Source organism: Siphateles boraxobius, unplaced genomic scaffold (assembly GCF_051911475.1).
Source record: "Siphateles boraxobius isolate OS27281-9 unplaced genomic scaffold, OSU_SipBor_1 9, whole genome shotgun sequence".
NCBI lineage: Eukaryota > Metazoa > Chordata > Actinopteri > Cypriniformes > Leuciscidae > Siphateles > Siphateles boraxobius.
The window spans coordinates 11,074,541-11,092,500 of NW_027509219.1; the positions used below are offsets into that span (position 1 = coordinate 11,074,541).

The window sequence follows — 17,960 nt, forward strand, 5'->3', positions numbered from 1 at the left end:
AGCATATCAGTGAACACCCCAGACCACTCGGTGAGTTTCACGTCTTTGTAAACTAAAGTTTAATGCTTTTATATGAATGGTATTGTTCCAGTGCCCCTATGAAACCATTGTATAGGTGGGGGGGTGCTAACACAAAAACCTAAAATTCTCGGGACAGCAGCATGTGTCCAAATTTTAATTTTAACCGTTCGATTTAATCAGAAACGATCTTAAAACAGGGCTTTACTTGTAAAACGCCGTACTTACCCTTTAAATCTTCCTGTTACGAATCCGAGTCGAGTGTGAATGAACGCGCTTCAGACGATGCAGTGCGTGAGGAACTGAACAGATCATTTAGACTGATTCGCGAACCGATTTAGACAGATCTGCCAACTTGTTTGATGAAGTCTTTGAACAGAATCGACTCAAAAGAGTGATTAATTTGTAAATTGAGCATTGAGCATATATATATATACAGTATATATTGAAGGGGGTGGATTGGAATCCACTGCTGCTTCAATGTATATGTAATGATTGATTATAATTAAGGTATTAATCAAAATTTTTCCTTCTAAATATCAAATGAGTTGAATGACTTCTCTGGAGATTTTACTTTGTTATAAAAGTTACCAGTGGGATTACTGAAATGTTCTTTTCATGTATTCTTTAATGTCAGTATTTGCTATCTGAATGCAGTAACAGTGCTTGTTTTAATTAGCCTGGCTTCCAGAAATGAAATAGGGACTTTTTTTGTGTTTGAGAAAGGTCTTCAACGTGTTAAAACATATAGGGGTCATTGAAGCCAATAGTTTAAGGGACTATTTATTTGTTAAAGCCTTACTTTCCAGTTAAGTATAGTTCTCCTTGAGAGAAAGAATGCATTATCTTGATGTTTTGAGAGGACTCTCTTTTTTATAGTTAGAGCCTGATCAAATCCAACCTTGGAAAAGCTGTGTGTCGGTGTGTGTGTTAGTCTTCTTGGTTACAGGATAACGGACCACTGGCATTATTGGAGATTAACTGAGTTGTTGTTCAGGACAGGCTGGCGTCCAGCAACCCAAATCTGCGACCTGGAAGGTCACGACGTGCCTAACTTCAGGGTCCGAGTGTCAGCTGCATAATCCATGGATATATGCTTCAGTCTATCTGTGGAAAATTACTATGTTTATCTATTCCTTAGTCAATCAGAATCATTCAAACTGTAAGCAATGAAGTAGCTTAGACCTCGGAAATGGTATAACTGCTGTGATCTTTGTAACTGTTACCGGGGCGTCCTACGAACTCCTGTGTGAGTATTGAAGCTGACTTCTGCTGATGAAACTGCAAACTATCTTCAGTAAATCTTTTCTTTAATTTATTATAATTCTGACTCCGGGACTTCATTCTTCATATCTGGCTCTGGGTCTTTGGCTGTATACCCCTTACAATATATATACACACACACACACACATTCACATAGCCTACATCAACGCACACTCACAAACATTCACATAAATGCATAATAATACTTTTATACATGTAAATAAATATTATTAATAGATTTTTGAAATACAGATATCAAAATGGAAAGCAGAATACAATACAGATAGAGTAAATAAACTTACTTCTTAACAACCAAACAAGTCTGAAATAGAGCATAATTTTAACTAGATACAGTGATGTCAGAGTAGGGCTCAGTTTCTGATTGGATGCTGTGATTGGACGGCTTCTACATGATCAGGGATCAGCAGCTCGTCCTGTTATTCACTCCAGGACTGTTTGATATGTGTTTGCTCTACTCACTTCTGCATGAACAGCGGAGATGTATGGTGTCCTGCTTATGCTCACTGTTATTGTGAGAACTGAAACTCAATTTAAGTCAGCTAACTGTTTAATAAAATTATATCTGCTGATTTATAAAGTTAAAGTAGATAAGCAAGTATGATTAAGAGGAAAATTAAATTCTCCAAAAGACGTTTAAAGATTTTTGTCTGGTGCCCAAAACCTGTCTGCAGAATCTTGTCTGATACCCAAAATCTCTACTCTGTATTTTGTCTGATATTGTATTAACAGCCTTCTATCAGCCTATAAGTCAGACAGAGGAAGAGCAGAAAGCAGGAGACTAACTTAACGTTAACTACTTTTATTTGTGGCTAAGTTATTCCAGAGCAGTGAAATATGCTTCACACATGTGACATTAAAACATTTAGATAGAGACATTTGTGAAGACAACACAATACACAACATAAGATTAAATAGGAAAATATTATAAAATGACGGATCAATGAATGATTCAGTAAAATTAGTAAAAAATGGGCAATGGATTAAAAATGTATAATAATTGATTATATCATTAAATTGAATAATTCAATGGAAATTAAATGAATATTTAAAAGAAAAGAAAACCACATGTATGGTGGCTCTCTTAAAACTATTCACAAAGGTTGCTACTAAGAATCCTTAGATCCTTCAATATAATATATTATCTATTCAAAAGCACTTTTTAGGGTTGAGAAATAATGTTGTTTTAAATAGTTTGTTTCTAAATACTATCACTGTACTGATTTCACATCAGATAAAGTTCATCCTTTGTTATTCATCCATACTGTTAATCCACTCTGGCTAATATCATGACATTTTCTCTGTTTCAGTTGTGCACAGGGATGTTCTAATTTCTGGATGTTCTGATTCAGAGAAAGAATATTTGTATGGATTTGATGAAGAGGAACTGTTCCATTCAGACTTCATTAGAAAAGAAGCAGTAGCGACAGTGCCTGACTTTGCAGATCCTCTCAGCTTTCCTGGATTTTATGAGGCTGGTGTTGGTGCTATAGAGAACTGCAAACAAAACTTACAAGCATTCATTAAGTTTTAAAAATCCCTGGTTGAGCGACTAGGTAAGACATACACAATGCATATAATTAATTATTATATAATATTAAAATTAATAATAGATATATAATAATACAAAGTTTACTTTTTTGGAGATGCAAATAAATCAGCTGCAGAAATCATAACCAATATAATAAGAGTTTTGGTTTGCAAGATTTTCTTGTGGTCCAAGATAAAATGTACACAGAGGTCCCAAGTACAAATCAGCATCTATTTCTGTGTGTTCACAGACATCCCAGATACTTCCATCTATTCAAAAGATGACGTGGTGCAGGATGTTGAGAACACACTCATCTGTCATGTGACTGGATTCTTCCCTCCTCCTGTCAATGTATCATGGACTAAAAACAATCAGATTGTGACAGAAGGCATGAGTCTAAGCCAGTACCGCAGAAAAGATGACGGCACCTTCAACATCTTCTCGGCTCTGAAGTTCACGCCAAAAGAGGGAGACATTTACAGCTGCACTGTGAACCACAAATCCATTCCAGGCCAACCTAAAACCAAAACATGGGGTGAGGCATTGCTTCATAGATTCAGTGGATGTATGATTTTTATTAATCCTAATTGTTCACAAATTATTTGCTTTAGATCAACTGATATATTACAATATTAATCATCTTAAAATAATTTAGGGCAAACATGACATATCCTAAAAAAATAACTTCCTGAGAAGTTTATTAGTAAGACCTATGGAGACATTAATCATAAACACAGTGTCATAAATACAGTTAATTGGCCATATCTAGGAAAAATTAGGAAGAAAATGTCAAAAGTACAACTCTAAAAATGTCACTTTACAGTAAACAATAAATACATGCACTTACATGCTGTGACACATGCATCATTATGTGCTTGTATGTTTCAGATGTTAATGTAGCCCTTCCAGGTGTTGGTCCAGATGTGTTCTGTGGAGTGGGTCTGACTCTTGGACTGCTGGGAGTCGCTGCTGGAACTTTTTTCCTCATTAAAGGAAACAACTGCAACTGATTTAAAAATTAACACGTTCTTATTTTGTAATTCAGATTTTTTTAACTTCTAATTACCATTCTCCTCCAATTAAAGTTATTTGTAAATTAAGGTTTTAGTACTAATAGTTCATAAAGTAAGAGTCGATGTTCTATACTAGGCTATATATACGCTGGCGCGTGAACTGGAGCGCGTCTCATAAATGAACCGAAAACTGACAGAAAACGTACTCGGTTACTAACGTAACCTCGGTTCTCTCTAGAGAGGGAACGAGTACTGCGTAATATCTTACGCTATGGGGAAAACCTCTTTTCCACGAGATATTGAAGCCAAAAATTATCCTTAATTTTGAATCAATGTAAAACACGTTGCAACAGCATGCAGACATAGGCAAGGCGGCTCACGTGCCAATTGGCTGACCTGTGGCAACAGCAGCAGCCTATCGAGAGAGGCCCTGCCTGACGTGATACCCAATGGGGACGCTTTGCGTACCCGTGCCTTGGTTTGAGTATGACTTTTGAGTCATTAGGCCCAAACTCCATACATGACGCGCTTACTGAAAGCGCCTGTAAGTCCCCTATGCGCTGCAGTGAAGCGAGAGCCATAAGAAACACCGTTTTGAAAGACAGATGTTTCATGTCTGACAAATGGATTGGCTCAAATGGGGCACCTTTCATGGCTTCCAAAACCGTAGAAAGGTCCCACACAGGGACTGAGAGGGGTCTGGGAGGATTCAGCCTCCGAGCTCCCCTGAGGTATCGCACGACCAGGTCGTTTTTCCCCAGTGACTGGCCAGACGTCGGTTTTGCAAACGCCGCTATGGCTGCCACGTATACTTTGAGCGTGGATGGGGTTCATGCCCTTATCCAGCAGCTCCTGAAGGAAGGAGAGCACTTCCGTAACCCCGCAGTCTACGGGTGAAAATCCCTGAGCTTGACACCAGGCAGAGAACACCGACCATTTCGAGGAATAGAGCCGTCTAGTAGACGGGGCTCTAGCCTGCGTGATCGTGTTTAACACTTCCTCCGGGAGGTTAGCGGGAACCCGTTGATGGCCCATGCATGTAGGGACCATAAATCCGGGCGAGGATGCCAAATCGAGCCCTTTGCCTGAGAGAGGAGGTCTCTCCTCACTGGTATAGGCCACGGGACAGTGCTGGTCAGCCGCATCAGGACTGGGAACCAAATCTGGTTCGTCCAGAGCGGAGCCACGAGCAGCACTGGGCATCCGTTTTCCCTCATTCGTTCCAACACTTGAGGCAGGAGTGAGACGGGGGGAAAAGCATAGTGGAGGCAGCGGGGCCATACGTGGGCCAGCGCATCCCTGCTCTTGGAGAAAAAGTTCGGACAGTTAGCGTTTTCTTGGGACGCGAACAGGTCCACCTGCGCTCTGCCGAATGTCTCCCACAGCAGTCAGATCGTCTGCGGGTGCAGCGACAATTCTCCTGCTGGAACATTGTTTCTGGACAGTCTGTCTGGTCCCAGATTCAGGTGACAAGGCACATGCGCTGCTTTCAGTGAAAGCAGGTTGTGCTGAGCCCAGTCCAGGAGGCGTTCCGTCAGCCTGTGAAGGTTTCGGGACCTGATGCCGCCCTGGTGATTTATGTATGCCACCACTGACATGTTGTCCGACTGGACCAAGACGTGGTGACCTTTTATCTGGGGACAGAAGCGCCGTAGCGCGTTGTCGACTGCCATCGTTTCTAGACAGTTTATATGTAGTAGCTTTTCCCGTTCTGACCACTGGCCAAAGAACGGTCTACCCTCGAGCATCGCTCCCCATCCCGAGGTGGAGGCGTCCGTGGACACCACCTTCACACTCGAGGAAGTCCCCAGACTCACACCTGACTGATACCAGTCGGTTGCTTTCCAAGGTTCCAAAGCTGAGACGCATTTTGGATCGACCTTGAGGCGAAACAGACCAGAGGTCCATGCCCGGAGTGGAACTCGCGCTTTCAGCCATAACTGCAGTGGGCGCATGCGAAGCAGACCCAGCTGGAGTACCGAAGACGCTGAGGCCATGAGGCCCAGCATTTTCTGAAACCTTTTGAGCGGGACTATAGAGCCACGGCGGAAGGATTTCGCGGCGCGCTGAATGTCTAGTCCGCGCTCCAGCTACAGACGTGCTGTTATGGACAGCGAGTCCAGCAATGTTCCCAGAAAAGAAATTTTCTGACTGGGAGACAGCGAACTCTGAGCCCAATTGACTGTGAGACCCAGATTCTCGAGATGCTCGAGCAATTTGGTCCTGTGTTCTATGAGCTCTGAGTGTGATCGAGCTAGAATCAGCCAATCGTCCAAGTAGTTCAAAACTCGCATGTCCTGAAGTCTCAGGGGTGCGAGAGCCGCGTCCATGCACATCGTAAACGTACGGGGTGCCAGGGACAGGCCGAACGGCAGGACTGTGTATTGATATGCCTGGCTCTCGAAGGCGAATCTCAAGAATCACCTGTGACGTGACGCTATTTGTATTTGGAAATAGGCGTCTTTCAGATCTATTGACATAAACCAGTCCTCCTGGTGAACTTGTGCGAGGATTTTCCTGGTTGTAAGCATTCTGAACTGGCGCTTCACAAGCACTCTGTTCAGCTGTCGCAGATCTAGAATGGGTCTCAGACCCCCGTCTTTTTTCGGTACCAGAAAATATCTGCTGTATACACCCCCTTCGCTCTGAGCCTGAGATAAAGGTTCTATGACCCCTTTACTCAGTAGTTTCGCTATTTCGGCTCGAAGTAGATGAGTTACTTCATTTTTTACCGTAGTTTCGACTCGCGCCGTGTAACGGCGTGGACGTCGAGCGAACTGCAATGAATAGCCTCTTTTTATGGTGTTCAGCACCCATTCTGATACCCCGGGAAGCTTTGCCCACGCATCTGCATGAATAGCTAGAGGTAGAATGAAATCTGGGCTCTGGCCGCGGCATACCGGCGGCCGGAGAGCTCCGGTGTGCTGAGAAATAAACACTGTGTTGCAGTGTACGAGGCGGGGGGCGCACTGATCACAGCGGGCAGCCTGGCCGCGCTCGACTTCTCTATGACAGTTTGTGGAGAGAGGGCGAGCGGGACGAACCCCGTGGGGTTTAGCATGTCTGTGAGGGAATGTGGGCGCGGGACAGCGGGCACACTCACTGCACTTAGAGCACCGTCGGCCTGAGCTGACTGAATGTGTGCTGGTTTCGTTTTTACAGAAACCGTGGGACATGCTTTGTGTAGTGTTTGTGGGCACTGTGTCGTGGGCACATTCACTACATTTAATGCACAATCCACGTGAGTCGATTTTATTCATGCTAGCCCTGTACTGTGGCGGGTTGTGTCTGTGTGTGGGAATGGGCACTGAGACGTGGGCATTCTTACAACACTCATAACACCATCGGCCGTGGCCGGAACACCAGAAAGTACACTCTTTATTGGATTTATCTGGGTAGCCGTGAAACCGGCATTTGTGTGCAGGCAAGCGGGCTGTGGTACCGGCTTGTTTACTGCGAAATACACTGGAACAGTCACATTGTTTGGAACTGAACGAGCGAGAAGTTTCGGTGGAGTCTGGCCGCGGCGAGACCTAAACACCGTCGTCAGCGTGCACATTCAGTCTCATTTGTGCGAGCCCTGCACTGTGGCAGGCTGTGTTTGTGAGTAGAAATGAACACTGGGCTTTGGGCATTTTTATTACACTCATAACACCATCGGCTGTGGCCGGAATACCAGAAAATACACTGCTTATATAATTTTTCTGGGTCGCCGTGGAAACGGCATTTGTGTGCAGGCAAGCGGGCCATGGTACCGGCTTGTTTACTGCAAAAAACACTGGAACAGTCGCATTTTCTGGAACTGAACGAGCAAAAAGTTTCGGTGGAAGTCTGGCCGCGGCGACACTAAAGTTTTATCTGCTGCGAGAGCTGGGATCGAACACGGGTCTCCCGTGTGAAGGCTTTGAGATTTGCCGCTGAGCCACTGAGGGAAAGGACAAAAGCATAAATTAGCTCGAGCAGATAAGAGAGCGTCATCACAGTTTTGTGTGTGTCGGCGTTTGTTTGCAGGCGTGCGTGTTATACAACAGGCTCATTGCTGCAATATTGACATTTTCAGCCGCTCAGACTACGAGGAGCTGAGAAATGTTTGATAAATGGAGATTGATCCGGCCTCGGCGGGACTAAAAACACACTCTTTCCTCATTTCGCCGGTGACGCATGCCCACGGGTTAAGAGAGCGTCATCACAGTTTTGTGTGTGTCGGCGTTTGTTTGCAGGCGTGCGTGTTATACAAAAGGCTCATTGCTGCAATATTGACATTTTAAGCCGCTCAGACTATGAGGAGCTGAGAAATGTTTGAGAAATGGAGATTGGTCCAGCCTCGGCGGGACTAAAACACACTCTTTCCTCATTTCGCCGGTGACGCATGCCCACGGGGGGCGGGGTAGCTTTCTTATAACATAAAGAAAGCTAGCCGCGGTTTTGATGCTGGCCCGTTTCCCTGACGACTCGTGGGCAGGAGGGGGAGGTCCACAGAGCTCGCCCAATCCTCACTGTCCGACGCCAGGATAGAGCAGCTGGCCTTCTCTACAGATGCAGCTATCTCGTCGTCATTAACGGCGTAAGCGGCGGCGCGCGGCGGCCGTTGTCCGTCAGTGAGCGACTCGAGTGAAGCTGGTGAAGCTGGCGGGCGAACCGCCGAGCTTTCACTGGCTGGAGAACGGCGCTTTTACGGCGCGGCACTACAGAGGGCGGAAGAGCAGGCTCTGAGAAGGATGCCAGGCGAGTCCTCAGAGTCACCATGGATATCAGCTCGCAATGAGGGCATCCGCCGTCAGCGAGCGCGAGAGCCGCGTTATCCTCACCCAGGCAGGAAGCGCAGATGACATGGCGGTCCCCTTCGCTGAGAGTGGCTCGGCACGAGCCGCAGGATCTTTGCATCTTTAAAAAGACGCAGCTCTTTTAGGAGAGAGATATAGACAGAGAGAGAGTGTGAGTCGCAGCGGCGAACACACACTCTTAGCATTGAAAGGATATAAACGGCGGAAAGCGTAGCAGGTACGGCGGCTGAAGGCGGCGAGGTGAAGGCCAGCGGCTTCAGGCTCGAAGGCTCGTCCCGCAGAAGGCTTTTTCTCAGACGGCGCGGCTTCTCACTCCGGATCCAGCGATGCAGTAGTGCTTCGCTGAAGAGATGAAAATCAGTTTGTTTCAGCCTATCGAGCTGTATTTATAGGCCAAGGCCACGCCTATTCTGGCGGGACGTGACGTAAATGGGCGCAAAGCGCCCCCCATTGGGTATCACGTCACGCAGGGCCTCTCTCGATAGGCTGCTGCTGTTGCCACAGGTCAGCCAATAGGCACGCGAGCCGCCTTGCCTATGTCTGCATGCTGTCGCAACGCGTTTTACATTGATTCAAAATTAAGGATAATTTTTGGCTTCAATATCTCGTGGAAAAGAGGTTTTCCCCATAGCGTAAGATATTACGCAGTACGAGAGATACTCTCGTAAGAGAACACTAGTTTATTAATAAACAATTCAAATGTTTAATGCATAATCCTTACTTTGGCCGGTTCTTTGTGGCAACTTTATGCGTGCGTTGAGATGCGGAATAGGCAATATAAAAATGCTGTCATTATAAAAGGTTTCTAGTGTCAATGTAGCCTATTGCTTGTTTTTCTGTTTACTTTTCATGTTGTGACACTTCTCTTCTCTCAGACATAACGCTGCTACATTATGTCAGAGCGGCAAATGCGTCAACCTTTAACAAGCGTCAACAAGCTTCCCCGTACTTTTTGACAAGCGTCCTCGACAGAGCGGCGATTCTTTGCTGCTCAAGTCGGCGGGGGTGTGAACGTACAGTTATGCTTCTTGCGCGGACTTTTGGGACTCAGTTTTGAACTGGTGTCAAGGCGCAATGAATGAAATGCACAAATGGTAATTAAATAGAACCCCTGAAATGAACGAGGGAGAGCTGTTTTTTATTTTCACAACATTTCACATTGTTTGGAACATTTACAACACGTGAATTCATCCACTCCCGAAATACTTAAAAGTAAGTGGCTGGTGAACTGGGAGAAGAATAGAGTAACATTAAAGTTAGGCCTACTTACACAATGTGTATCTGATATGAATAAAACGTGTCGAATTATAATGGAAAGGATTATTATTACCTCTTCCATAAACATCAGTGTGTATTTTGCAAACTCTAAATGTATTGTTTTTTTAGTACTTATGCACCCATTTCATTAGGTGATGTTAATATTTAATATAAAATAATATATAATGTTTGTTTTGACTGTTGTGTTATTTTGTGTTGTAAGTACGCCTATTAGTGCATGTGCACAGTTTCACGCAATGTTTGTATACTTTAACCACCTCCGAGGATATAGGGTCGCGAGTCACTCGCACCTTTATTTTGGGGGTCGTGGGCTGACAAGTTTGGGATCCCCTGTTCTATAGTAGCCTACAGTTCTGCAGTACAGATGTTTTACAGTACAAAATGTCCACAGACACAGGGCTCTGACATTAAACAAAATAAACACTGTAACAAACAATATTCTGGACAAACAATATTAATTTACTGCACATTTACCTTGAACATTTGTTCACAAATAACATTAACTCACATTCTATACATGTATATGTCTTAAACGCTTACTGGAAGTTTATTTGCCAAATTATTGGTAATAGATGATGATGATATTTTTCATGATAATTTTTTTCTGGCATTTTTGCCTTTACTGGACAGAACAGTTGAAGAGATACAGGTTGCCCAAAGCATTGTTGTGCTCTATAATGATAATGATAGTTTTGAAAAACCAAAAATGCAGAAAATACCCCCAAAAAATCCTAAGACACACACAGACCTTAGAAACTATATTTCTGAGGACATTTTATAGACTTCCATTGTTTTTATATCAGGTGAATGATATCTCCAGTCCAACCCTAAAGTTAACCCTTACAAAAACCTGTGCACATTATTAGATTTAAAGAGTAACATCATCTGGACCGTTAACTGGCCCTTTTAGTGAGGACACATAAAATGTAAAACAGTTTCTATGACATTGCATTATGTTATTGAGGACACTTGGCCCTTATTAGTATAGATGTAACCCCTTGTCTCTATGCTAATTATGATACTGAAGGTAACTAACCCAATTTAGTAAATATAACACGAGATGGGGCCCTGGGTTGGTACTAAATTAAATAATATTAAAACAAATAACACAGGTGTTGGTTTATTTTATGACTACTTGGTTAAATAAACTTTGCAACAACTTGCTTTGGCGGTGCCTCCACTAAGTAGTAAATTATTACTTTAATTAAAATTATCCTACTAAGAATGTATGTTTTTTAACTCACAGATAAAACCCACATAGAACGGTCTAAACTGTAAACTGCCAGGAAAAAAAAACACACAGAAATGTGAATGGAGTAATTATATACAATTTACTGAAATGAAACGAAAATAAAGTATTCAATTTTTGTGATTAAATATGTTGAATCTAGGGGAAAACAGTTGACTATTATGCAACACAAAATTAAATCAATTCCAGTATAAATCCACAATTCAATTGACACCCAAATCAGATCAATGAACTTTCAAGTAGAACCTTAGTAACAATAAATCAAGTGGGCCCACACCTTCATTCACCTCTCTCATTCATTCAGTCTTCAACAAAATAAATCGTTGCAGGCCTTTGACGTAGCTTGAGAGCGTGGTGGCCAAAAAACACAATGGCCGCTTCACTTTTATAGCAAACAAAATAGTTTTCTTACGAGAGTACTACGGGAAAACCTCTTTTCTCGAGAATACTGAAGCCAAAAATTATCCTTAATTTTGCATTATTTAAAACGCATTGCTGCACAGAGCAGAACTAGGCAAAGCGGCTCGCGCGCCTATTGGTTGCTCTGCGGCAACTGCTGCAGCCTATCGATGGACTATTCGTGACGTAAGCACCAATGAGGGCGCGGGCGCCCTGGCGCGTCGTGTCCCGCCAGAATGGCCGTGGCTTATGTCTATATAAGTCGAGTCCAGATAGGATGTTCTTTGATTTTTCACCACTTCAGCGAAGACTCCACATAGCTGAATCTCTGGAGATGCCGGCGCCGTCGAAAAGCCTTTCAACGGGACGAGCTATCTGCTTCGCAGAACAGGAGTTGGCCATCTTCACCGCTTCACCGCCGTTCCTGCTGCGCTATCCGGCGCCCATTTCCTTTCATATTGCTTGTGTTCACCCCGCGAACTTTCTAAAAGAGCCGAGGCGTTGTTCCAAATGCCTCGCTTTACTAAATGCGGCTCTTGCAGAGCCCCTCTCAGCGACGGGGACCGCCACATCCTGTGTGTTTCCTGCCTGGGATGATCCCCCGCCGACTTCGCGCTTTCCCAAGGCAGCTGCCCGGAATGCGAAGCCATGGCTCTGTCGACTCTGCGGGCTCGACTAGCCACTTTTGACGTGGACCCTACTCCTCCGTCTCTCATGTCTGGGCCGCGCCGTAAAAAGCGCCGTTCGCAGAGAGCTCCAGAGGCCATTTATGTGAGCGAATGCACGCCGGCCATCTCCCCGTGTGCATCGCCGCCTGGTTCCCCCGCCTCGATAATGGCCGCCCGGCCTCCGTCTGCTGCCGTCGTGCATCTAGAGTCGGACGAGGACAATGCGGAAGAGGACAGCTGCTCTCTTGCCGTGTCACAGAGTGAAGGTTGGTCAGGCTCCATTCTGGACCCCTCCCCTTCCTTGCAAGAGTCGAGCGGTGTGCGGGCCAGTATCGACGCTGAAATGCTTCGCCTCATTACCAAGGCCGTGGAAGACCTCGGCCTCGATTGGTCACCGCCCGAGAAACTCGCACTCAGCAGGCTGGACGGCTGTTTCCTGCCTGGTCACCGCTCGACGCCTCAGACGAGGCCTGCTCCCTTCCTGCCAGAACTGCACGAGGAGCTATCTAAGAGCTGGACAGCGTCATTTTCTGCCAGGTTGCGGTCTACTGTCTCTTCGACGCTCTCCGTTGTTGACGGCGCGAAAGACAAATTCTACCTTTCCATCCCTCCAGTCGAGGAGGTGGTAGCCAGCCACTTATGCCCGCCCTCCGCTGGATGGCAGCCTAAATCCGCTCTGCCTTCGAAAGCTTGCAGGACTACTTCGGCTCTCATCGGTCGCGCCTACGCCGCCGCCGGTCAGGCCGCTTCAGCGCTTCACTCAATGGCTGTGCTTCAAATTTACCAGGCCAACCTTCTCCGCACTATGGACGAGGCGGGCCCGAACCCTGAGAACTTCACCGATCTCAGAAGCGCCACGGACTTAGCTCTACGAGCCACCAAGTCCGCTGCACAGGCCATCGGGAAGAACATGGCGGCTCTCAGTGTTACTGAGAGACACTTATGGTTGACGCTGTCCGACACGAAGGAGTCCGACAGAGCAACCTACCTTGACGCGCCCGTCTCCCCTTCCGGTCTCTTCAGCCCGGCGGTTAAAGGTTTTACGGAACACTTTACGGAGGTGCAGAAAATGTCACAAGCCACGCGACACTTCAACCTGAGGCACTCCAGCTCCGCGACAGGTCGCGCTAAAAAGCAGCCGCAGCACAGCGCCGCCACCTCCTCCGCCACCACCCCGCCGGCAGAGGGACTCTCAGCAGCGTTCACGCTCTTCGAGCCGCCACAGGCCGCCTCCCTCTTCCTGACCCCTCAGAGAAGACGAAGATGGCTGAGTCCCGCCGCGGCTGGACCGTCATCAAAGAAAACTTGTCTCGCTCTCTCAGTCCCCTCAACAGAGCCGGCTGGAGAAGTTTATTTTACAGTCAACGAGCCCGTCACAAGACCCGCTCGCCTGTACCCAAAGGCCGTTTTCACGGCTACCCAGATAAATCACAAAATGAGCATTTTGTCTTTTTGTCCGGCTCACGCCGCATGTGTTCTAAATGTAGATAGTGTGCCCACTATACAGTGCTCACCCCTACTCACAAACACTATCTGTCATATGACACATCGCCCGGCTCACGCCGAGCATGTTATAAACGTAGGTTATGTGCCCACTGCTCAGTGCTCACCCCTACTCACAAACACTGTTTGCCATATGACGCACCACCGTGTGGTGCACGCCGTGGATGTTATAAGTGTAGGAAAAGTGGCCACTACCCAGTGTTCACCCCTACACGCAAGCACGGCTCGCTCTGTGACACTCGCACACTCAGATTGTGCTCAGTGTGTAGAGAGCGCGCGTTTCTCAGAGCGCGGGCCCCTCTCATAGTGTGAGCCCACATGCAAACACCGCATGCTATGTGCCACACACACGCAGCGGCCAGAGCCCAGATATCATTCTCCCCCTGGCTTTAAGTATGAAAATTATCCCAGGCGTATCACAGTGGGTACTGAACATTATAAAACGAGGCTGTTCGCTGCAGTTCGCTTGCAGACCCCCACGCTTTCGGGCCAGGGTCGAAACTACGGTAAAAAACGAAGCAGCACATCTACTTCGTGCCAAGATAGCGAAACTGATGGGAAAGGGTGCTATAGAAACCGTTCCTCGGACACAGAGCGCTTCGGGTTTCTAGAGCAGATATTTCTTTGTCCCCTAAAAGGATGGCGGTCTCAGACCCATCATAGATCTCAGAAATTTGAACAGAGCCCTCATGCGGAGACAGAGATGCTCACAAGTCTCTGAGCTAGAGTCCAAGTCAAGTCTCAAGTCTTTGAGCTAGAGTCCAAGTCAAGTCTCAAGTCTTTGAGCTAAAGTCCAAGTCAAGTCTCAAGTCTTTGAGCTAAAGTCCAAGTCAAGTCTCAAGTCTCTTGTGGTTATAATAAGTGTTGCATCACGTACAGCGACCCATCCAGGCTGCTTAGAACACTGCATAGCTATTAAGGAATTCAAAGCATGTAATATGCTATTATGACTCCTTTATCTGATAGCATACAATATCAGCTTTGATTTAGGTATATAATCAGTGTAAACAGGCTATTTCAACATGACAAAACACCAAGAATACTTTACTTTTAAGTTAATATCTGTATCTGTAAAAATTGAGGTTCTGAAGAAAAAGGACTCTCATGTCTGTTGCTGAATTATAATGAAAGGCCTTGGCTCCTATTGTGCTGGCTCTGTGGAGCCATTAGACCAAATATAGAAAATATTATAGCCTACCTCACAGCACTAAAATTGACATAGTGCAAAACATCACAGTAGCTAAATGCAAAACACTATTGCAACCAAATGATGTGAAATACATGGTTCATATATTTGTGGCGGCCCGCCACACATTGATTTTCGATTTATTTTTTTATTTTTACTAAGCCTATTTAAAATCGTATTTGATTGCAGCGCGCCGTAGCGCATTCGCGCAGCACTACCTCTCGCACGTCTCTCTCTCTCTCTCTCTCTCTCTCGTACACCCACCTCTCGCGCTCTGGAACACCATGAGGTGCACGCGCGCAGATACCCCATATTTTGCATTGAGCGCTTCTTTTGTTTGGCCCGTCTTGTTTGAAGTTTTTAAACCCAAAGCTGACGAATGGCACAGCAACGGCCGGTGAAGTCGACATGTTTGTTTGTTGTCCTCTCATGTGTGGCCGCGCGCGCGCACGTAGTACGTGTTATGTAGGCAGGTTTTAGGTAACGGGTCAGAGGGAGGGGAATAACAGCGTGCTCATCAGACGTTTCCTAAAAATAAACATTGTTCACGAGTCCCGCAGCTCGAGTCCGAGTCGAGTCTGAAGTCTTTCGAGGACGAGTCTCAAGTCGAGTCTGAAGTCACTGTGTGTGCGACTTAAGTCGCACTCGAGTCCGAGTCTCAAACTCGAGTCCCCATCTCTGTGCGGAGATCGTTCAAAATGCTCACGACCAGACAAATCCTCGCTCAAATTCACCCGAGGGACTGGTTTATTTCAGTGGATCTGAAGGATGCCTATTTTCAGATTCAGATAACGCCCCATCACAGGCCTTTCTTACGATTCACCGTCGAGGGCCAGAGCTATCAGTACACCGTCCTGCCGTTCGGTCTGTCCCTAGCACTTTGTACATTCATGAAGTGCATGGATGCGGCATTCGCCCCCCTGAGATTATGGGGGCTGCGAATACTGAACTATTTGGATGACTGGCTAATTCTAGCCCAGTCAGAGGCAAAACTGATAGTGCACAGGGCTGTATTACTCAAACATTTACAATCCCTGTGTCTCCAGGTCAACTGGACCAAGAGCTCGCTGTCTCCCAGACAGACAATCTCTTTTCTGGGAACAGACTTAGACTCTGTATCAATGACAGCGCTGCTGATGTCACAGCGCGCGCTGCAAATGCAACGCTCAATAGCCATTTTCAAGGTCAGCAGTATTCTCCCTCTCAAGAGATTTCAGAGGATGCTAGGCCTTATGGCTTCGGCTTTGGCAGTGCTTCGGCTGGGTCTGCTTTATATGCGCCCCCTCCAGCACTGGCTGAAAACGCGGGTCCCGCTTCGAGCGTGGACCTATGGCCATTTACGCCTCAGGGTGAACCAGAGCTGTGTTGCAGCACTGGAACCCTGGACGGCGGCATACTGGTACCAGTCAGGTGTGGATCTGGGATCGATCTCGAAACGAAAAGTAATCTCGACAGACGCCTCCAACTCAGGTTGGGGCGCCCTCTACGAGGGCAGGCCGGTCTTCGGCTTGTGGGCAGCCCAGGAAGGGCGCTTACACATAAATGTTTGGCGTTACGGAGATCCTCTCCTTCCTACAAGAGCTTTTGGATGAGGGCAGGTCCCCCTCCACGCTCAAAGTGTATGTCGCACCATCGCAGCGTTTTTGAAACCCCTTGCATGGCCAGTCACTGGGAAGTAATGATCTCATCATAGGTTTCCTTAGGGGTGCTAGGAGACAAAACCCTCCTCGACCCTCTATGGTTTCGGTCTGGGACCTCTCCACGGTCCTGGACGCTATGGGGGCGTTCCCTTCGAAACGCTATAGTCAGTGGACCTGCGGTTTCTATCTTTTAAAGCCGCTTTCCTTATGGCTTTCCTTATGGGTGACCTGCACGCACTCTCTGTGAGCGCGGCGTGCATTGAGTTTGGGCCTAACGACTCTAAGGTCGTCCTCAAACCAAGACACGGCTATGTCCCCAAAGTGATCTCTACTCCGTTCAGAGCGCAAGTCATCTCCCTGTCAGCCCTGCCTGGGTCTGACGGCGAAGGCAACGTTAATTTCCTCTGCCCGGTCAGGGCGCTGAGGATATACGTTGAGCGGTCTGCTGCATTCAGGCAGTCAGAACAGCTCTTTGTTTTCATTTGGTGGCCATACCAAAGGGCTAGCCACCTCGAAGCAGAGTCTTTCCAGATGTATAGTTGACGCTATCGCGCTGGCTGATAGGTCTAAGGGCCTTCAATGCCCCTTAAGCATCAGAGCCCATTCGACCAGAGGCGTGGCCTCGTCATGGGCCTGGTCCAGTGGGGTTTCACTCCAGGATATTTGTATGGCGGCAGGCTGGGCCTCACCGTCTACATTTATAAGGTTTTATAACCTGGAAGTTCCTTCCCTACAGGCGACACTGTTTTCAGTTTAATACGCCTGACTGTTAGGCTGTATTATTCTATTGTCATGCAGCTCATGCGGTCTTTCGTCCGTCTCAACTGTTATAACGTGCTAAGCACCCATCCCATTAGTCAGTTGTATGACTAGGTTATATTCTTGGGCTCGCTACTCGCTGGTCTAGATATTACCCACTATAATGTGCACCCCGGGCACACACCCTTGGGTCCATGTGTGTGGATGACTTCAGCACGCACGACGTTTTACATTGGGTTCCCATAGCATAAGCTAGCTTACGCAAGACAAGAGTACTCTCGTAACAGAACGACACTCGGTTACTAACGTAACCTCGGTTCTCTCTAGATGAGGGAACGAGTGTTGCGTAACCCTTCCATGCTTGTGCTACGTTCTGGTTTCGCTTCAGTGTGAAAAACCAAAGAATATCCTATCTGGACTCGGCTTATATAGACATAAGCCACGCCAATTCTGGTGGGACGTGACGCGCCAGGGCGCCTGCGCCCTCATTGGTGCTTACGTCACGAATAGTCCATCGATAGGCTGCAGCAGTTTCCGCAGAGCAACCAATAGGGGCGCAAGCCGCTTCGCCTAGGTCTGCTCTGTGCAGCAATGCGTTTTAAATTAATGCAAAATTAAGGATAATTTTTGGCTTCAGTATTCTCGAGGAA

At 46.6% G+C, this 17,960-nt stretch overlaps 2 protein-coding genes and 1 long non-coding RNA gene across 3 annotated transcripts in view; 2 read left to right on the forward strand and 1 right to left on the reverse strand.

Annotated features, from left to right (window-relative positions):
• LOC143732905 (uncharacterized) overlaps positions 1-17,960 on the reverse strand; it is a 376,949-nt gene that overhangs the window by 183,226 nt on the left and 175,763 nt on the right. The window lies entirely within an intron of this gene.
• The window catches only part of LOC143732897 (H-2 class II histocompatibility antigen, E-S beta chain), a 97,645-nt gene that overhangs the window by 54,345 nt on the left and 25,340 nt on the right, over positions 1-17,960 (forward strand). The window lies entirely within an intron of this gene.
• Positions 1,700-3,904, forward strand: LOC143732903 (HLA class II histocompatibility antigen, DP alpha 1 chain-like). The gene is given in 4 exon segments (XM_077224365.1): positions 1,700-1,848; positions 2,611-2,856; positions 3,082-3,366; positions 3,720-3,904. Coding segments are annotated over 4 exon segments (720 nt in total). The 5' UTR covers positions 1,700-1,781; the 3' UTR covers positions 3,842-3,904.